Source organism: Triplophysa rosa, linkage group LG23 (genome assembly GCF_024868665.1).
Source record: "Triplophysa rosa linkage group LG23, Trosa_1v2, whole genome shotgun sequence".
Lineage (NCBI taxonomy): Eukaryota > Metazoa > Chordata > Actinopteri > Cypriniformes > Nemacheilidae > Triplophysa > Triplophysa rosa.
Genome location: NC_079912.1, coordinates 16,056,077 through 16,078,630, shown reverse-complemented (window position 1 = coordinate 16,078,630; position 22,554 = coordinate 16,056,077). Strand labels below are relative to the sequence as shown.

The following is a 22,554-nucleotide window of genomic DNA, read 5'->3' as shown; positions in this document are numbered from 1 at the left end:
GCGCCGTCCACACACCCACCCTCACACACACTGGCACGGCAGACGGCGAGGAGACCGGTGAGATCGGAAGTTGGGTGCTTGTCAGAGTTTATTAAAAGGTACAGTAGAGAATACGCGCAGTTAAAGTTCCAAATCCGAAATAGAACTGCTACAATGTATTCCCGCGTGAATAAAACTGTTACAATGTATCACACACGAAAAATGAAAGTGTTACAATGTGTCATCCGCGAATCGTTCTACGCGCGTTTCCTTTGATAATCACCGCTTTATCAGTCTCTGTTCTGCGCGGTGCCGACACAAACCAAAGGCGAATTTTAAATGCACATGATTTTATCCGAGACTGATCGAGTCACTGTTCGCAGGCGTGCTCCGATTGTATGTGTACCCGTACATCCAATGTAAAGTCAGTCATGGGAGACCCACCCCCTTCGCTCCTTTACAAATGGACTGTTCCAGTTTGCTGCAGTCGCGAGCTGTCACCGGTCTGATTGAGTGTTGAAAGCAAACGTTTCGCATACTTACTTATTATTATGAGCAACAGACAACATAGTTCTGAGGGTGAATGGAGTCAGCGTGTTTAAACCTGAAGAAAATGGGTCAGCGCTTTAAAATGACACAATTGGCAAGTAAAATGTCTGAGAGCGTGACATCAATTCATCTGTAAAAATGCACGAGCCAAATAAGGGATCAAATTATATTATTTCAAAGAAACATTTTACAAGGCAAATATATTTACACATTCAGAAGTGTTACAAGTCCTCCTAAGTCTGTCATTTTACCATATTAGGAAATCCTTTTTTTACTTAAGAAAAAGTAATTATTTTCCCCACAGGCATGAACAAGCACCCAGAGTTTAGGATCCTGATTAAATCATTTATAATAAATAAAACGTGTGATGTGTCTGTGTAAATATATTCTTAACCATAAAATGTTACTATATGTTATCCTAATAGGTTTCATTATTGATATTAATAACCTGATAAGTAGCATTACAAGGCTTTTTTCTTTATTTTCTGACTTGTGTGAATGACTTTAAAGATGTTATTTTTAAAAGATCTTTCAAAGTGTTCTTCCATGTCATTTCTCCATAAATACCCTTACTATTAAAAGAAATGTATTCTGGAACGATTGTTCCAGAATGTGCATCATGCGTCTCTGTCTCTCTGCCTGCAAAACAAACCGAAACTTGATTGAAAGACTGAATTTAAATAGGAACCGATCAGACATACAGTAGCTGTTGTAAAAAATAGTTCTAAAGACTCAAATAATTACAGATGCTCTAGCCGAAATGCTGTGACATATGTGTCAAACAAATGCCTTGTAGCTCTTTTTCAGGGCAGCATCTGGTGTGGAGGGTAATTGGTGTAGAACTGTGTTCAAATTCCTGCTTGTTGAATCATTGGGCGTGGCTGTCCAACAAGAGCCCTCGTGAGAAGAACAATCCACCCCTAACACGCATCAAAAGTAAACAAAAACGGGTGACAGAGAGAATAAAATTCAAATCCGTGCAAAACATCCAAGTAACAGGGTCGTTTTTAATAAACGGTAACTCATGGAAGTGATGAACCTTGCCAGAGAGCAAGAGACGTGAAGTTTATTTAACACTCAAGAGGGAAGACTAATGGTGTCTGACGAGCAGTAACTCTGTTCATCCGTATTGACTGCGAGATCCGCTCGGTAACCGATCGATGGGATGTGAGAGGAGAATTGTTGAGAGGTGAGAGGTTTTCCCAGGTTGTTAAAGATAGAAATGATTGCACTGTTTGTGTGGAACCCGCTTAATCTTACAATGCAGCTTCTTATTTTCCTTTTATCAGAGAAGACTGGAATACATAGATCATTGTTTGGGGGATGGAGGGATTGTGGCCTCCCCAGAAGGGTTTCCTCCTTTTTACAAAACCATGATTAAGGAAAATCTGTGGTCATCGTGATGCTGGAGCAGTCTGCGTCAGTGATGTCAGCAGTATTTAAAAAGTAAATGTGTCAGAGGGGTAGAAAGTGTACGCAAGGAGATGATGAGCTTGAGTAGTTGATAACACATCTGCTGAGTGTAGCCTTGGACCTGTTCTTAGATTAGCGGGCAGGAGGCAAGGACAACAGCACTGCAGATGGTGACTGCTGTATTGATTTTGGCATGTGAATGTGATAAACGGTCAGTGGGTTTGTGCTGCAAGAATCAGAACTATCAACAGGGTGAGTATTATCAAGGTGCAGCCATTGTAAGGACTCTTTTAAGGAATGTTAAAGGAAAAAAAATAAGGAAAACATTTCTTATGATTCTAATTTCTTCGAACAGTGCAAATTAAAATGCAAAATGGTTCTTTTTAAATAAAAAGCAAATTAAAGCTTTTAGATCAGTTAGTGGACAAAAGTAACAGATATACACATTTAAATAAAATACTTACATTTTAAAAGCATATATCTGTGAAATGTAAATGTAAAATTCATTCGTGTCTGCTAAATGCTAAATAATCTTTCTGGACAACAGACCCCAAAAATTCTGATTCTGAAATAAGTCATCACAGAACAGAAAACATATTTTATGCCGTAATGTTCTATCATGCTCTTAGCTACAGTATATTATTTGTGCGTATAAATCTCTTTGTATCACTTTGAATTATGAAGAAAATCATCCAAATCCAAACCAGCATTTCTGAGAATGAGATCTGTAGATCTCTCTCTAAAGAGCAGAATTCACTCACCGCACGTGAGGTAGATATAGGTGCCGAGCAGGGACTGGGCGGTGGTTTTGTGAAAGGCGGGCCCTGGTGCTGTCTGGTATCAAGGGGTGAGGATAAGGAACGGTGCACTGTGTCATGTCGACCGACTTCCACAAGAAATGACGGAGTCTGCTTGGTCAGTTGAGTTGGAGTGGTGGGTGATGAGGAGATCCCAGAGGCTGCACAAACAGAAAGATCTGATCAATTCAAGAGTTTAACACTTATCCTGACTTCTCAATCCTAGTTTAAAGTTAACATGTAATTCAACTTTATTACACATAACTAATGCATGTTTCTGATCCATATTTATTCAAGATCGCTTTCCCACTCATTCTCCTTCACAACTCCTTCCTGGTGGAACATTCTTCCCAACTTAGTCCGGTCAACAACATCTCCCACAACATTCAACAAACCCATCTCTTCTGTGAATACTTGACAGGCAAATTAAAAGGAAAAAAAAGAAGAAAAAAAGAAACGTACCCTCTCTCTCTTTCTCTAAAACAGGTATTGTTCTGGCTTTTGTGGAAACTAGTAACTTGGTATAAGCACCTATTGTATTATTGCTCCTGTGTGACATATCGCTTCATTGCTCCCTGAACTCTCTCTAAGTCGCTTTGGATAAAAGTGTCTGCTAAATGACTAAATGTAAAAATGTAAATGTAAGATAAACATGTTTTTTTTTTGGATTAACTTACTCTGAAACAATCCTTTTTGGCTGATGTCACAACTTTCTCTTTCTTTTTGAATCCACTCCTTTGAAACAATAGGTTACTTTCGTAACCCCGGTTCTCTGAAACATCGAGTGGAGAGATCCACCTATGGGAAGGGCATCCGTACCTGACCTCTGCAGAAGCATCCAATTGCACCAAGTCTGGCTAGACAGACCCAATGCCAGGTAAGGCCGCACCCCCTTACCTGACAGCATATAAGGTCTGCCTGCGGTGCTGTTCTTCAGTAAGTATATTCACTTCTCGTGCAGCAAGCGGGGCAAAGCTGGTGGGTCTCTCCACTCGATGTTTCAGAGAACCGGGGTTACGAAAGTAACCTATTGTTCTCTTTCATCATCTCGTGTTCGAGATCCACCTATGGGAGAGACATGGACAGCTCCCCGATTGCCCAATACACTCACAGTGAGGTTCTGAAAGCCAGAAAAAAGGACAGTCACCCCCAAGGGGGCGGTGCTTAACGCATCCCATAATCATCCACCTGGCAACCCTGACGCACACACATAGCCGCTGTGCACATGCAGGACAGGCAACATGTATGAGGCACACACATGTAATTAACCCAGCAACACATATATAACACCCAGGCAGGAATGTGAATGCATGCTTGGTGACATGAATGTGCATGGCCCACCGGCCCGTTCAACCTTCGTTACTACAACAATGTGTAAACAGAAGGTAAAGGGATATAACAAGAAGGGGCTATGAAGACCCCACTCCTAAAACAGAATGTGCTACCCAGGTTTTGGTGACATCCAATTGGTAGTAATGTATGGGGAGAAGCCCAGCTGGCAGCAGAGCAGATGTCCTGCAGTGATACTCCCCTGAACAAAGCCCAAGAGGCAGCTTAGCCCCTCGTGGAATGAGCTCTGATGGCTCCTGGTAGGTAGACCTTAATTGTGGAAAAAGACCTGCCTTTATCCATAAGGTCCTGTAAGAAACACAAAATATCAGGAACTGAGGACTGATATGATGTGAGACCGCGCCCATCACACCACCCTTCAAACACTTGCCATTTACAACCATATAAGGACCGTGTAGAAACGGCCCTGGCATTTTGTATAGTAGCAACCACACACGGGTGAAGCCCAAGCGCGTTTAAGTTTGTTTTCTCACGGGCCAGGCCCAGAGAGCCACCCTGTCCGGTTGTGGGTGATAAATCTCCGTGTTCGCCTGAGACAATAGGTCTGTGCGGAGGGGGAGGCGCCACAGCTGGGCATATAACAGAGGGATTATCTCTGCCAGCCACGGTGCTTTGGGCCACCTGGGAGCTATTAGAAGGAGTGACAGGCCCTTCTCTCTCACTCTGGCCAGTGTGGGAATTATCAGGCACAGAGGAGGGAAAGCATACAGCAGCACCTTGGGTCATGGGTGGGCCAGTGCGTCCACCCCGAGGGGCATGTCCAAGTCCTTTAGCGAGAAGAACATAGGACAATGGCAGTTTTCGCGCGAGGCGAATAGATCTACGGTTGCCTGACCGAATCTCCTCCATATCATGCCCACTATTTGAGGATGGAGGCGCCAATCTCCGTAGAGTGGGTTCCCCCTCGATAGAAGGTCCACACCTCTTTTCAGGATGCCTGGAACATGAGTCGCGTGTAACGACAGGAAAAACCACCCGCTCCACACCAAAAGCTTGTGAGCTAGAGCGTGAAGTTTCTGTGAGCGTAAACCGCCCTGGCGATTGATATATGCCACCGCTGTGGTATTGTCGCAGCGTACGAGCACATGATGTCCCTGCAGGCGAGGCAGAAAATAATTCAGAGCTTTCCATATGGTCAGGAGCTCTAAATAATTTATGTGTGCTGAACGTAGTCGGCTGCTCGTTCGCACACGTCCACAAGGATGGACTGGGGTAAGGCCGCGGAGGTTTAACCTGGGGAACACCAGAGAGTGGGATGGCCTCCTCGTCCTCTGAGACCTCAAGAAGGCCCGCGTCGTCTTCGTCGCCGGAACCAGCCAGTTCATCGGCGAACAGGAGGTTGCCCGCGAAGATATCCTCTTCAGGGAACGCAGGATTAGGCAGGTCAGCCCAATTAAGTGATGTCGCGCCCCGGGAGGCCCCCGGAGGCGCGTCACCGTGTCCCCCATCCGAGTCAGAAAGGCCGAGCTCGATACACTGGGTAGCGGCAACTTTGAGTCGACGCCGCATGAGCTTTTTCGACAGCACAAGGCAATGGCTGCAATGCTCCGGGTTCTCCAAAGCCTCTTCTGCATGCTTGAGGCCCCAGCAGACCACGCAGAACTCGTGAGAGTCCTTGGCAGCGATGAGAGCGCCGCACGCGGCCGGGCAGGCCCGTGATGAGCTGTTCCTGGGAGCAGTGGCAGATTTAGAGAGCGACATACCGACAAAAAACTTGTTAAATTCCGTGGCGGGCAGCCATGGAAAGTAAAGGGGGGGCAGGTGAAAAAAGAGCACGAGCGTGGGCGGCTCAGGATGCGAAAAACACAGCTAACCTGGCTGAATAGACGACTGTCACGTCTGGCTGAGGCTGATCAGATGATATGCCCTCCTGAAGACACACAGTGAGCAGCGAAAATCCAACCGAACTGTGTTACAGCAGAAGAACAGCAGCGCAGGCAGATCTTATATGCGCTCAGGTAAGGGGGTGGGGCCTTACCTCACATTGGCTGCGCGCTTCTTTCTGTCTAGCCAGACTTGGTGCAATTGGATGCTTCTGCAGAAGTCAGGTACGGATGCCCTTCCCATAGGTGGATCTCGAACACGAGATGATGAAAGAGAACTTACTGCATTCTGGCATGTAAAGCCCGTATTTTACAAAGTTCTTGAATAAGAGTTCTGCTCTACATTTAAATGTTTCATGAAATATTCTGGATTTTACACAATAGCAGATGGGGGTAGAGTGGTTTTACCATTAGCTATTTACAAATATCTGTATCTTGTTCTTTGCTCTGTAAGGATGATTTACATCCAACCGTCACTTAAAGAATAGAAATACCTGTTGTAAACTCTGACCCCCGCCTGCAGAAATAGAAGGGGCCATAAGGCCTGAACCGCAGGCAGTGTGGAGAGCAGAGTTTTATCACCTCATTTCACACTTCATCTGCTATTGCAGGCAGCAGATTTCATGCTGTGTTTCCTGCAGGCTTTGCCCTCTATACTGCAGTCAGCTCACAGAAAACGCTTCAAAAGAAAAGACTGGCATAACAGCCATCAAGCAGTTCAGCGATACAACCCCTTTATATTGTTTATACGGCTACACGGTTCTTCCAATGCATGGCAGACTCCTAAGAATGACACTTTTCTCCAATTTTCCTGAAGTGCTCTTCACGCCAGTAGCCTGAGTAATTGGCCTGTCTGTTTTGGATACATTCTGCACGTTCACTGGCCGTTAAATGATCAAATCAATCTGGTTGTGGTACTTCTAATTGGATTTTGGTAATTGCCCCATCTCCCTTTTGTTTGAACGTGACCCAGATCTGGGTAACGTCCTCTCCACCGGCTGTGTTTGGTTGCACAGCCTTGAGGAGGAAGCTTGTTCTCACAGAGTGCTGTGTGGAGGAAACTTATTGAGTTTCTGCTTTGATGAGTCGATAAGAGAGTGAAATGTAGCCCTGCCTGCAGAGTCCGAGATGCCATCAGCAAGCCAATGAGGTATGAGTCTGTCTGTCTGTCTGTCTGCCTGTCTGCCTGCCCGCCCGCCAGCCCATCCGTCCGTCCGTCCGTCTATCTATTAACAGATTAAATCCATAACAGATACGCAATGAGAAATGATTAACAAGCAACCCCGACTCCCACAAGCCATTATCTTCTCCCAGGCGAGAACACATGGCTGCTGAATGAGTAAAATGCTGATTTTATTGCAGTCAGGCATCGGCCCAGTAAACACGCTACATAAAAGGAATACAAAGAATGGAAGGAGGAACACGAAGAGAGCTGAAATAAGCAAGTCTTCATGATGATGTCACCGAGATGGCGGCTCCTCCCTCCCAAATACATCTCTCCTTCTCTCCCCATCTCCCCGCATCCACAGGGAGTCTTAATTCTCATCTCCCTCACATATCCACAGAGTTCATGCACCATCAAGACCACAGAATCACGTGATCGCTGTAGCAAACAGAATGTGAGTGCTGTGGTTTTCTCTCGTATTTCATTCAAATGATGACATCATGCCTACCGAACAAAATAATCTTTTCTAAGGCTTCAGAGTGAGATGAAGGGGTGTGAGGCTCAAAAATATGTTAACACATCTTTCCAAAGCAAAAGAACCACTGTTGGGTTGTATTTGAAAATGTTACATGTAATTTTTCCACATTAATGCAAAACAAAAGTAAATTATTTTTATTAAGGATTTTAGAATGCTTCACTTATATTTATCACTTTTTATTTATTTGCTCTGAAAACGGCACAGTTTATGCCATTTGAAACAAACTATTACTTTCAGTGTATAGAATATACATTTCTCATTAGTGTCTGAACGACGGGTGTTGTTTTTACGTGTGCCAGACAGAAATCAAGATTTTTGTCCAGTCCCTGCCCAGCTGAACAGAATCCACCCACATGCCACACAAACAGGGATTATCGAATTAAAATGTACTTCTGAGAAATACAAGTGCAACATTATGAAGCCATATCACTATTCAAATAATTTTAACACAATTATAGAATATAATCACATCAAGACACAGCTAGAAACAGGCCTGTTGCGACTCATCACATCCCTAATGCCGTGTTATGGAAGATCACCAAAACCTTATTATGTTTAATTCAAACATATTTTTTAGCCAGGTAAATAGCAAACTGATCTTTCTCAAATGTGATTGCTCGTGGCATTCTTTATTGTTCTATTATTCTGATGTGGGTTTTTCATAAACCGCCAGGACTGTGAATCAAATTTAAAACCTCTGAGCTCAATTTAGTGGCTGAATTGAGGAGTCAAATTCATTTTGAGAAATGGGAGAGGAGGCCACAGATGTATCTCTGACTGCCGTTTAGCTCCGCTAGCTTAACCCAGACTCACTCGTCATCCTCCAAAAAATGAGATATTGTTTCAAATGTGAGAAAATCGCTTTAAATATAAAGAATGTAGACCAGTAATATGCATTATGAAGATAAATATTGTTTATGAAATTAATTTGAGTTTAAGAAGAAAATGATAAACACTGCTGCCTGCTGTTTCTATGGTGTCACCATGACCTCCATTGATGTTTACCCTGCAGATAAAGTTTAACAAACGTCATCCTCAGTGACTGATGACCCCTGACCCAGTGTCAGACTGACTAACCAAACCCCTCATAAGCCCTAATGCTTCAACTTCAAAAGGTTTCCAAACAAAATGTATGTTTACAGCCTACAGGGAAACTGTTTTGTATAAGATTTCAAGACTTTTATTCTAAATAAAACACAGTTATACACAGTAAAAAACACTTTGTTAGTTCACAAAGAACTATTGTTTGACTATGGTGTGAAATAATAATGTTACAGGTGTAAGTGATATAAAAGTCTATGCCACAACATTTTACAAAAAGACCTGAATAGTCAAATCAACCAGCATTGACCTCATCATTTGCCCCTCTCTCTCTGTCTGTCTCCTTATTCGAGCTATAACCAACTTTTGCATGTCAGCTGTATAAACACACTGTGCATTGTGTGCTGTTTGAAACTTTTTAATAGCCATTAAACTAGACAAAATATTTGAAGAGTTCATTTCAGATTTTTTCAAAAATCTTGTTTTTTTATTATGCAACTAATATCAATCAAACTGCAGTTGGGCTGTTTTTATTCATTAATAATAAAAAACACAGCTAACTAACACAATAAAACATTATAAAAAAACATGATTTTTCAAAAAACATTTTATGCTTGTGTTATGATTTGTAATAATGTTGTTTTGCTGTTCACATGTGACTGAAGAGTTGTTTCGGCCTGCGGCAGATATCATCAGACATTCACGAGAACAAGGACATTTTTACGTTGTAACTTCACTACAGAAAGCACTGCAGAATTTTCGTAAAAGACATAATACAGACAGATATGTGGGTCCTATTAAAATTCCAAGGGCAGATCTGCATCTGTGAAAAAGAGGTAAGCTGAGCAGCGCCCCCTATAGGTACATATGAAGAACAGCGTATGGAGAGAAATCATGGGTAAATAAAAATGCCACCTAAATGCTTTATGTTAGCATTTGTGTTTAAATTATCTCACTTTCCTGACTAACAGGTAAAAAATGTGTCATTCAATTTCACTAAATCTAGACAATTATGTATAAATAATTATATGTGCAAATATTTTGATTTTGATGTTATGCTTCATTTGAAATTAAACAATTGTTTTGAAGCAAAGATGGTTTAAAAGATCATTATTGCTCATAAAATACAGAAAGAAATGAATGTCATGTCATTTTCGAGCTGTTGCTTCTAACACTGTGACATCACCAACACTTCTAATCTGTGTGAACCACCTGGTTAAAAACAATTCTGCCATCATTAACTCACGTGCATGTTGTTCCAAACCTGTGTGAGGTTTCTTTCTTCTGAGAATCACAAGAAGCGTGACTTTCATTGTCTTAAATAATCAGCATACACACTCTTTAAAATAGTCTTGTGTTCCACAGAGACATAAAGTTACTGGTTTGAACTGATATGAAGATGAGTTAATGATGACAAAACAGAACGTTTTTGCGTGCACTATCCCTTTAAGATGAAAAATCATATGTCATTTAAAGGCCGTGTATGTGTGGATTTCTGGTGCATAAGACCCAATTTGCAGTAACAAACCCTTGTTAGCACTTTGCCAGCACTGAAAGATCATTTTTATATTTTAATGAGTCCCACTGAAACTCACTCTCAGCAGACTATAAATAACAAATCCCATTATAGTACCACAGGACCAACCTTTCACACTCTTTAAACACTAATAGAAAACAAAACATCCGACTTATAGACAGCCTACACAGCGGATTTACCTATTTGTTGCTGCACATTTCAGACATTTTTGTAACCAGGCAAATTCCATTCACAGTCTGGAATAAATCCAAGATCCAGGGGTGAAAGGATATCTTCACACGAGAAAGTCAGCTTTTCCTATCTACTGTATAATGAATACATGAGAGCCTCTGGTCTTCAGGTTTCCTGTAATCGTTTTGCAGGGAGTGTCACACCCAGCTCGCAAGAAATGGGCTATTGAGATGAGAAGCCTCAGTTACTAAAGATTTACATTTACCGGAAGAGGGTTATAATGGTCTTGTACCTCTTGTTTTAATGGTCTTGTACTATAGGAAATGCAATTTCTCATGGTCTGAAGGCTTTGGTTAAGCAGACAAATGAAAGATGTGTATATCAGTTATCTAAATGCATTTTCCTACTGGTTTGAGTGTCAATGTAAGATTAAAGGTAAAAAAATACATCCAGGTTTTGACATTTAGCTATCTAATGCAATGAGATTCCTATAATTTACATGCTGAAAAATATGATTGAACTTCCATCTTACTGTTTCCCAGAAGGCCGTGGGGCTCTGACTGGCGCCTCCCTGTTCTCCCCTCCTGGTCCTTGCGCTTTTTGGTCCCTCTGATGCTACTAAATCGTTTCATGGGTGATTATGCTGTTCCCATAGTATGGAAAGACTCACAAGTATGTGTGTGTATCCTAGGTTATGGTTCTCTTTCCTGGTCCTGGATCTGTATTATCCAGCCATGCTTCACACCACCAACAGGTGATTCCGAATGGAAGCACGCAGTTCGAAAAACTACACGAGAGATTTTTGTTTCCAAAAAATGAAGCACAATGGGAAAGTGCAGTCAGAGCACTCTATACTCTCCACCAAAAAACAAGAAATTCCTCAACTTCTTTTTCTTCTTCTTGTCTTTCGCACAGGATTTTGTATGCGTTTCAGAGCTCAGATTCAGTAGCAACTCCTCGACATCCTCAGACTGTCAGGTGCAGCTGTGAGTATGGGAGCGTGTGAGAGGAAATGTGTGTGTGTGCGCATTCAAAACAGCTTGTGTGACAGTGAAACTGTAAAAGGAAACCGACCCATGCCTGGTGAGGCATTGCTAATGATTGGCTAACAGAAGTAAGCCCTGCCCACTCATGCATGATGTCCTTTCACATACATTAAGTTCAGTGTGTCAGTGTGAGTGTAAAGCTTTGTGCTTCACAAATGTTTCACGTATAATGCTTTATAACATACGAGAAATAAAAACAGTGAAATCGTCTAAATTACTGAAATTAAATACAATGTCAAAATGAAAACATGTCAATTTCATGTCATGTGATGTTACTCATCAGTAACAACATTAAGATAAGGCCAAAAAATAATCAGTAGACCATAAAATGGGATTTAACATTTTTTTAATGTCTTGCCAAACCAAAATGAATTCAGCACCATGGGAAAACGTTCCTGTTGAATGCACAATGTGATCTTATTACTGTTCACATATTTTTGTGGCTTACTAAGGCAAGCTTCACTATTATTATTGGTCTTAGTACGGCTGAAAAAAACCATCCAACCACATCAAACCAAACCTGTATGACTTTCTTTCTTCTGCATAACACAAAAGAAGATATTTTGAAGAATGTTGGTTACCAAACAACACTGACACCCATTGACTTCCATTGTATGGACACAAACCACAAACATTTCTCAAAATATCTTCTTTTGTGTTCCTCAAAAAAAAACAATCACAGGCTTTGAACAAGTGAAAATGATGACAGAATTGGCTCACCTGGCTCAGATGTGAGGCTCTACATTGTCAAACACTTGTAGGAATGAAGCTTCATTAAGCTTTAAGCTTCTTCTTTTATTATTTGTCGGCACTACTTGTGCTGTACTTCTGTTTCGCCGCGCGATCCTGTAGTGCAATGCAAAGTGACTTTTACTTAGAACGGACCTCCAAAATAACAACAATTCTCGCTCTGTACCAGAGAAAATCCTCCTCATGCTTTTAACCCTCATGAAATCTGATATCTGTCTCATGATGGTTTGTTCCATTCACGATGGTAAAACAATCCCAGCGACAATCACTTTGGATAATGATTCCATGTCCCGGGTGTTAATTGCCGTCCCCATCTAAACACCCCTTGATTCCTGTGTCATCATAAACAAATCCTTCCCTCTCAAAGCACCCAGCGCACCATTTAATCATCTAATAGTGGGTAAAGTCACACAACCAGGCTCGCCGCCAAAACAACAGAAACTTACGTAAGCAGACTTAGATGGGCTTTCTTTAATCAACTCTCATTTTACAAACCCTGCTGCTTCTTGTCACTACAGGTGCGGCTAAACTTTTCTAAACATGTTCTTTTGAGCTCACAAAGTGTGAGAGAGCTGTTAATCCCTCTGAAATCCACAGTGCTCCTGACGTCTTTAAAGAAGAAGGGTCAATAGGACAGTGTAAGGAACAAGATGCTGGTGTTCAGGATATAAGCAGTAAGGATCACAGTACGCAGCTACATCGAGAAATGTTCTTTAATTGTCAAATACAGATAAATCCTTAAATGAAGTGCATCTCGTGTGTTTTGAGCTATCACAGACAGTAGATCTGTTGCAAAATATAGCAAACTGCCAACCTAGACAGCAACTTAAGCACCAAAACTTGCTTAAAAATGAAGGAAGTAAAAACGACTCAATTCTTGTTTTGGCCAAATCGTTGGGCAGCGTTGAATATTTTATTTCTGGATAAAGCAATCCCACAGAATGCATTTCTTTGAAAGGCTTGGTATAAAAATAAACTGAATAAAACCATTTCATTTATAAAATTCATTTCAATATATAAATAAATATTGATATTAATTCTAAAACGTTTGTATTTCTTTTTATTTATTTCATTAAAAAAAAAAAGAATGCATTTATTTATATTTATAAAATGTAATAATATATAATAAACATTACTATACATAAAAGTATTGCATGTATAGTATCTATAAATTAATATGTAGTGTTTCTACAGTATATACATTTATACATTTATGCACGCACGCACACACACACACACACACACACACACACACACACAATCTGGTTTATTATCTCCGTGGGGACAGTCCATAGGCGTAATGGTTTTTATACTGTACAAACTGTATATTTTATCCCCTAACCCTACCCCTAAACCTAAAGATCATAGAAAACTTTTTGCACTTTCAGATTTTTTAAAAATATCATTCTGTACAATTTATAAGCTTTTTTGCCCATGGGGACCTCAATTTTGGTCCCCATGGTGACACGAGTCCCCATACCCCATGTGTTGGTGTGCATTCAGGTTTAGAAGTATGCCAGTTTGAATATGTAAAAGTGTGAATGAGGTCACTTTTGGAACAACATGAAGGAAAATGATGAGTGTGTTTCCATTTTTAGGTGAACTTTGCTTTTTGAGGGCTCTGGCATGAGAAAAGATTGCCACACCAAAAAGATGCAGCCAGGCTCTTCCCTAATAAGGATATGCCATGTTATATCTTTTGACAGGAAGTGATGTGTAAACAGGGCAGTTTGCTGTAAATACACAGGGGGTTGTAAAGTCTCAGTGGCAGCGATGAACGGTATTCCCAGATAAGGTCTGAATGAGATAGAGGAATGCACTGGCATGAAGACAGACATTATCCAACATTATCTAGACATTACCCAGATGTTTGGTTAAATGCTTGGAAGCTGATTAAAATATTGTACCTCCGGCAAAACAAACACTCTCAGAGAGACTCCGAGACGTATTGTCAAGGTACAATTTAAAGGTATAGTTCACCCAAAAATGAAAATTCTGTCAAAATGTACTCACTCTCTTGTCATTTCAAACATGTTTGACTGTCTTTCTTCCCCAGAACACAGAAGAAGATATTTTGAAGAAAGTTAGTAAGCGAACAGCACCGGCACCCATTACCCATTACTTCTATTATATGGACACAAAACCAATGCAAGTAAATGGGTGCCGGTTAACACAACATTTTTCAGAATATCTTGTTTTGTGTTCTGTAGACGAAAGAAAGTCATACAGATTTAAAATAACAAGAGGGTGACTAAATGATGACAGAATGCTAATTTTTGGGTGAACTATCACTTTAATTAAAATACATTTATCCAAAATATAAATAATGACTGAAATGTATTAATTACATAGTATGATTAAATATATCATCACTGAATTTCAATGAGCTACAGTGTTTGCCATTTTTTATTAGCTTACAATTTGATAACTTACAGTTGTCTCTACATATTGAGAGAGTGAGTAACTCTTTTTTAACTCTAAAAAAATGACACACTGCAGATTTAAAAAGACAGGTTTAAAACTTTAAATCAGGTGTCTATATCTCAAGGTCAAGACCTACGAAAGTCAAAATAGATTTAACAGCCAGTCCAGATACATACATATAAAGTATATAAAGTGTAAGCTAAACAGTACAAAGCAGAGTAGCACAATTATAACACGCACTTCCTCATTCTACCCATAGATGGAGGTAAAGCACATGTGACAGAGATGAACACAGACAAGTATGTGAATCCCACACTGCTCAGATAAGACTGCTGTGGCCCCAGACGCCACACTGCTTCATCCCAGTCACCCACATACATCGCTCGCTGCTTGAACTTTGAGCCTCATGCTGTTTATTTAGCCGTTGCCTGCAGACAAGTGCTGCAGGGCCTTTGTGTACAAGAGGACTAGAGAGAAGCAAGCTCCTGAGAGAAGTGAGAACGTGTCAAAGTAGAACACAGCCCACCGACATTGCCCTTTTCACATATGTTCAGATGCTCGCTATCTCTCATGGCATGACTCTTTTTATCACACTCATACACACATGGCCGACTGTCACACGTTAGCTTCGGCACAGATGTCGAAAAGGTGCCGTTTACAGAGGTCAGGAAAATTTAGGGACACAGAAGGTTTGATATCCAAGTAAGAGGAAAATGGGGTTTGGCTAGTTAATATGGTAACGTCAGCCCCTGTTGGTAGATGCTGTAATTGCAGAACACAAATAAAGATATTTTGAAGAATGTTGTAAACCGAGCAATGGCGGTACCCATTCACTTCTATTGTATGGACACAAAAGACACAAAACTAATGCAAACCATTGTTGGGTTACCAACATTCTTTAAAATATCTTTTGTGTTCTGCAGAAGAAAGTTATACAGGTTTGAAATGACAAGAGGGTGTCTAAATGATGACAGAATTTTCATTTTTGGGTGAACTATCACCCTTTAATAACACATATTTTGCGTTATGAAATTTTTACACATTATGGAATTATAACGAGTGATTTTGTGTTAAATAAATAAAAGGGCCAACACAAGGTTGTTAAAAGTAACACAAAATGAGTTGTCCTTAACTAAACACAGATTGTGTTGTGTTTAACACATTTAAAGTGTATTCAACAGCAGTTTTTATTGTCCAAGGACCGCCCAAGAGGCCGTCTGACTGACATGTGAAGCAACCAATCACAGACAAACTAAAAAGGTCTATAAAAATACATTACAAAATTATAAATAAGTATAAACATACATATATATATAAACAATATAATTTTGAAGGTTGAAGTTGTGATATATAAAGTTACAGCATTAAACTTGTGTGCCACATGTTTTTACATCAAAATGTAAATGTTTACTTATATATACAACAGCTTTGTACTGTAATTTGCACTGGGACATTGTTATTCTCTTATTAAAGCTTCAGGTCTCCAAAAAACATCATAATTTTAACCTTAATGCAGTTTTTGACAAATCAAGAGCACATCTTAATTCAGACCAGTAGGTGGCAACGCAACCAAAGAACTAGATTGTGGCACAAACAAGCAGGTGAGTTATGAGGATGACACAGCAACAGTTCTTCTTAAACTATTTTCTCATTTTTTATTTCTGAATCATAACCATAAGTAATTAAATCATTACCACATAAGATATATAGAAAAATCATCACGCCCTGTTCCTCTGTTGCCCTGTTAGGAGAGCATGTCTAATTTCAGTTAATAGAATTTGTATGATAGCAACCATAATCGAATTATTTGTGTATTGTGAAAGCAAAACAAATGTCCAGTCCGCACCTCTCTGTCGAAACACACACAATATAAACATACAGTATCTTCACACCTGGTATTATTTTGTGATGTGAATTTGTTTTGTTCACGTTGGCAATAGTTTTTCATACAATTGTTCTTCTTTTGTTTTTATCTGGTTTTTATTGAAAACAACATTCCCAGCTCTGAGATGAGATGAATGACCAGGACTGTGTCACTGCTGAAACCATCAAAATAAAATTCCAGCCAATCCATGAAATCGACTGAAAACGGTCTGCCTAAATGTAGACACACCTCCAGAGAGCAAGTTTGTATTTGTTTCAACTACATAATGGGACTCAGTTGTGTCACAATGCTTCATAATTTAGCCAAATCTGACATTTGCTACACACACCTAAAATATAAATGATACAAATCACTATATAGAAGCATTAAATACAGCAAAACAACATGTTTTTTGGGGGAAATGTCATTTATGTTTTAAAGTCTCCCTGGGCTGTTTTTTGATCACAGAGGCATCCAGCTTTACTCGGTACTAAAAAATCAATACTGTGGTTGACTGAGAGAGTCTGCCAGCTAGAGAAACTAATGGTTTATTGTAGCGCTGTTATGCAAGTGTGTGTATAAAGAATATTTCTCACTGTGAAGCTGTGGTTCACGCTACATGTACTCGCCCACGCTCTCATAAAACCACACATTTCACATACTATGTACACAATCGTTTTTCTACATTCATATTTGAACTTTTGTTCAAATGTCACTTGCTAATAAAAACACACACATAAAATATAATACATTATATAATTTATACAAAGTATTTTATTTTGCAGTGACCTAGCATATGCTCCAATAACTCTTACTTATTAAAGAACACTTTAAAGATACAAATTTTAAAGACGTCATTGATGACACAGACCCGTGACCTCAATTTTGCTTCCCACCACTGTACGCGGTACCACACACAGACAGTCAAAGGCCCGTCTTCCACCTACACACCTGTAAATGTAACCAAACACTCTCATCTAATTACAGGCCACTCCATTTGCTTCCATTTTCCAAGACAGGCTTTAATTTGATAATTATTGATTATGCTTTCACGGAGAGATTGTCAACCGATTGTTATTTTCTTCATCAAAGAGATTAAACAAAGGTAACAGCAAACTTCAAGACGACCAACTTGTGCGCCCTGTTTTGTGCGCTTTGAGATTACAGTCATTTGAATGCTGCCTCCGAGTGTTTTAATGAACAGCTGAATAGGGAGGCTCTGAGATGACGTATTTTTGTAAACACCAATTATAACCATCTTGTGATTTTGTAAAGCCTTATTGTGTTTTAAAAACGGCGGTTGCTAACATGTTGCTAAAAGCGACTATACTTCCTTTGGCGGGACGTTAGACGTCATCGCGCATAATAAAGCTCACAAATAATGCAACATGGGCACGAATCTCTTCAAACGTAGATGCAGATTCATTAACGGAGTAATTACTTTCGTTACCGGGGAACACATTTTTAATAAAGTTTGAAAGAGTTGTCGGAGGCTTGGTGGTGGTGATGTTGATATCGAGCGACCTTAAGTGTAGTCTGTTGATAGCATCATGTTAGCTTTTTACTTCTGCCGATTGTTTTTCGGCTTCAAAAGTAACAAATGTTGTGGTCATTTGTAAAGATGATCTTTGTAGACAAAATGTGTAAACATCATAAACCTTTGTTAATCACAGAGCTTACTTTTTGCGATTTTCCGAAAGCCTATGGGAAAAATGCATAGGCTTTTGGTCGAGGGAACCAGAGCGGCGCTTACTTCCGGGTTAGCCTACACAAATACGTCATCTCTGAGGTACTGGACTAAAATAATCAACAGTTGGTCTCAGAATGCCACTTTAGCTTGACGAATGTGTAATTGTCAAGGACTCATGAGTCACAGTTAAATGAACAGTTCACCCAAAAAATGAAAATTCTGCCTTCATTTACTCAGCCTCAAGTTGTTTCAAACCTATATACATTTTATTGTTCCACTGAACAGAAACTAATTTATTTGGAACAGTTTTTGTGACCGTACAGTTCTGGGGCACCATTGACTTCCATAGAAGGAAACAAAACTACTATAGTAGTCAATGGTGCCTCAAAATTGTTTGGTTTCCTACATTATTCTTAATATCTTCTTTTGGGTTCAACAGAACACAGACATTTATACAGATTTAAAACAACATGAGGGAACAGTTCACCCAAAAAATAAAATTCTGCCTTCATTTCACCCTCAAGTTGTTCTAAATCTGCATAAATATCTTTGTTCTGCTGAACACAAAAGAAGATATTTTGAGGAATGTAGGAAAGCAAACAGTTCTGGGGCACTTTTGACTACCATTGTAATTTTTCCTACTATGGTAGTCAATGGTGTCCAAGAACTGTTTGGTTACAAGCATTTTTCGAAATATCTTTCACATACATTTATACAGATTTGGAACAACTCGAGGGTGAGTAAATGATGACCGAATTTTTATGTTTGGCAGAACTGTCCCTTTAAGTCAGAAGCCACAAGGAAAATACTCATGCATCTTTGTAAATGTGTATTTGTTCTAACTCAGCAAAGCTTCTAATATTATGATTAAATGTTTTGACACATATCTCATATTTTGTCCAGTTTAAGAGACATTTAAGATATAAGGCACACTTTGATTTCAGAACATTTTATGAAATTGTATACTGTATATACAATATTATATTGGCTCTGAATAGATATCCACATCAGATATCTAAGGGATAATGCACGGCTAGCCGTGGACTAAAGGATTTTAATGCACCTCTGCTTCGCGTCTAGTAGTTCTTAGCCTCCACGTCGTGCATTAAAACCCTTTAATGCACATCTAGCCATGGATTATCCCTTACTTAATGCACACATTCCAGCCAATCAGAATCGAGTATTCTAACAGACCATTGTATAATAGATATTTGGATGGCCCAAGCAAAGTGCTTTACATTAAAATAATTAAGTAAACTTAGTATTTAAGTAAACTTTTTGAATATGAGACAGTCACACTACTGTAGCTGGGAGTAGAACAACCACATAACACCCGATCAAATATATTTTACTATGCCCTAGAAATGTCCTAATAGACTTCTGTTCCTCCTGTCAGGTTCTAAACATTAAATGAGACTCACATGAATTACATATGTGACAACTAAATTCATTACCAGGGTCTTATGCATTAAGAAACACCCACGCCGCCATTAAATCAGCACACAGCTCAATTATTCAAATGACTACACACCCCGGGCTGGTCCGAACCCAAAAAACCTGACTGTCAAAGGTTTCGTTGAATACTGAATGTTACAGTCTGACTCACTCTAATGTGATAATGGAATTCAGAGCATTTTACACAATGCCAATGAATATTTTGATGCTTTTTAATAATGTATTCTAATTAAGTGGATTATCTGCATTTGGATAATGTTACTGTGAGGTATTGTGTATTAGATAAATGTTTTAGTTAGGCTTAATGGCTTTAAGAGTACAGTATATGGATGATGTCTTACCTTTCCTGGTGCGCGAGAAAAGTTTGATACTGACAGGAGAGGTGGAGGGATTCGTGGAGTCCTTGGATGAGGAACGGAACATTCCGGTGAAGCTGCGGCGATGTGAACATTTGGGTGAGGCGTCGTGGTTGGAAGGGTAGGGGAAGATGGATTTAGGAGATCCAGGGCTGTTTCTGGTCCGGGCCGGGGCAGACATGGGGCTAGAAGGTCGGCTAAAAGGACTCCGGCTGAAGAAGCTTTTGGTCGGGCTGGCTGATCGACAGCTGAGCTCTCCCTGAAGAGTAAACATTTATACTCTATAAAACTATATTAATATAACAACAGAATCGAACTAGATTTATACTTTATAAATGTATTATCAAAAACAATACATATTATATAAATATATTTTGAATTATAAATATACAGTAATATTATATATACAGTATATATTTATAGAAATCTGATCATGTTGTGTGTTACATATTTAAAAACGATCAATTGTATTTAAAAAACATCCCTGAGATTTCTCGGTGAAATGACAAAACATTGATTTATAGGAGTTATGCACTCATATTTGATGTTTTATTACTATGCATGTGTGTTGACCCCTGACGGCACGTTTGAAGGACAGACGTTAAGATACTGACTGAAGAGACGTCATAACATTCAGACACCATCCGGACAGACCTTGCTGTTTACATAGTTCATTCACATGGGAATTTCACACAGCAAACAGACAGACAAAGCCACAGAAAACTGTTGAGACAGCTAGAAAAAAGGTGGCCTTGTTTCGTCAGGAGCCCTTTGTTACTTCAGAGAGGCTCACACTGACATCAATACCTCACTACTGTATACCTCAACACACACCAGAATAACTACCTTGCTCTTATTTTAGCAGAATACAACAAAGTGGGACCAAAACATCCTTATACACACTAAACAAAGCTAATCGTTTTGCTCTTAGACACTTGGTTGTCATGGAAACCTATAATTGTTTCTGTTGATGGAAAAACGCTCACTGACGTCGACACTTCACGTTACTGAACTGCTGGTCACGAGTCAAGAGAAACACACTGACGCTGCGGATTTCATCTACGCTGCCCTTATTTTGGCCCTCCTCCAGAACCAAACGTTTAAACAACACTGTTTAATTTGCACACAAATGTTCTTACGCACAAACAATTCTGTGTTGACCTTGCCGGGGGTTAATCAAACATCTGTTCTACAAGGAGAAATATTAGCTAATATGTTAAGAGTTAACAACGTACTCAGAGGAAAAGATCATTGCCTCGGCAGTGATGCAGAGCGAATTATATCTGATCATAACATTAATAGTTCCCAACTACCAAATATGCAAAACCACCTATAGCACTAAAAAGGTCCTTAGAATTCAGCTCCATCTATCCTTCAACAACCGGGAGAGGAAGAAAGGAACACAAAACACAACCCTGACATATCGGCTGATAAATCTCCTCTCTGGCCTTGACTCGCTGGGCCTCGAAGGCTGATTGATTCTTACTCTTAGATATGTTGATTTCCCAGAATCCCTTGGGACTTTACTGTTGATAAATGTACCGGCTCAGAAGACGACCGTAAGTCATTCAGTTATTGTATCTATCTGAGTTTAACCTTGACAACAACTCAGTTGTGCCAATGCAGATATCTAAAATGCATGATCGCCAACGGATGATTTCCTATATACAGTATCAACTGTCAATCACTTTGTTTACACTTTGTTAATATATTACATTTACAATATATTGGATCATGCATGAGGAATTGCAGCTTTTCATATATTGAAAAATATAAGCACTTGGTTATACGGAAATGATTATTTCATGTATTGCATTGAATATCACAGCTTCAGACACAAATGGAATGATTCTGCGTTGTTTTCTTCACGTACTGGACATTCAAATTTCCCCCAGCTCTTTCGCCGGCTTGAATTACCAGACCACACACAGCTGTACAATACAAATCACAGAGCTGCCAGTCATGTCATCACCATGACCGCACAAACCGATCAAATGTGTGATATATTTGGTGAGTTCACATAGTTAAAAGGTCACAAAACCCTAAAGCATGATTGAGATGTTAACAGACAGACAGGATAAACATCACAGAAAAAAATGATGGTGCCCATTCTAAATCTCACCATCACAAAATGTGATACCTGTGAAACCGAAGCATTTTTTAGCTATAATACCACAAATGAAAAACACACCAAATAAAACCTGTTATGCTTTGACACCATTGATTAATTTTAGTTCATAATATTCGTGTATGTTTTTCAGCTGGGTTACCTTGCGCATGCTGTCCTTGCTTGAAAGTTCGGCATCTCCTTCCAGGAACGGCATTGCGAAGGAGCTCAAGTCCTGTCGGGCAAAAACAAGCGACATAATGATATGGCTCATAATGAAGCACGTACATGATGAGGCATCTCTCATTTGCACCAAAACATGAAAGCTAATTACAGCTCCATTTGAGCTGAAACTATAGAGCATCCAGAATCCCTAAGCTGTAATGACACACGTTTCTTTCTGTAAAACAGCCCAAACTTGAATCTAAACCTATTGAACATAAGTACAACAGGCTGAGAACCAAAACACAAACAACCAAGATGGTTTAATAGAAGCACA

General features: G+C 39.7%; 1 protein-coding gene across 15 annotated transcripts in view; it reads right to left on the bottom strand.

Moving 5' to 3' along the window:
- The window catches only part of prkag2a (protein kinase, AMP-activated, gamma 2 non-catalytic subunit a), a 45,625-nt gene that overhangs the window by 17,798 nt on the left and 5,273 nt on the right, over positions 1-22,554 (bottom strand). For 11 of the 15 annotated variants that reach the window (XR_008961870.1, XR_008961871.1, XR_008961872.1 and 8 more), the window contains 3 exons: positions 22,219-22,290; positions 19,934-20,207; positions 2,703-2,899 (listed from right to left, as the gene is read on the bottom strand). Coding sequence is in view for 9 of the 15 variants with exons in the window: in XM_057323258.1 (XP_057179241.1) it covers positions 2,703-2,899; positions 19,934-20,207; positions 22,219-22,290 (543 nt within the window). In the remaining 6 variants the exon portion in view is untranslated. Of the gene's footprint in view, positions 1-19; positions 2,283-2,702; positions 2,900-7,025; positions 7,049-10,895; positions 11,465-19,933; positions 20,208-22,218; positions 22,291-22,554 lie in introns of those variants that run through there. The other 4 variants (XM_057323262.1, XM_057323259.1, XM_057323261.1 and 1 more) reach the window with 4 other exon arrangements.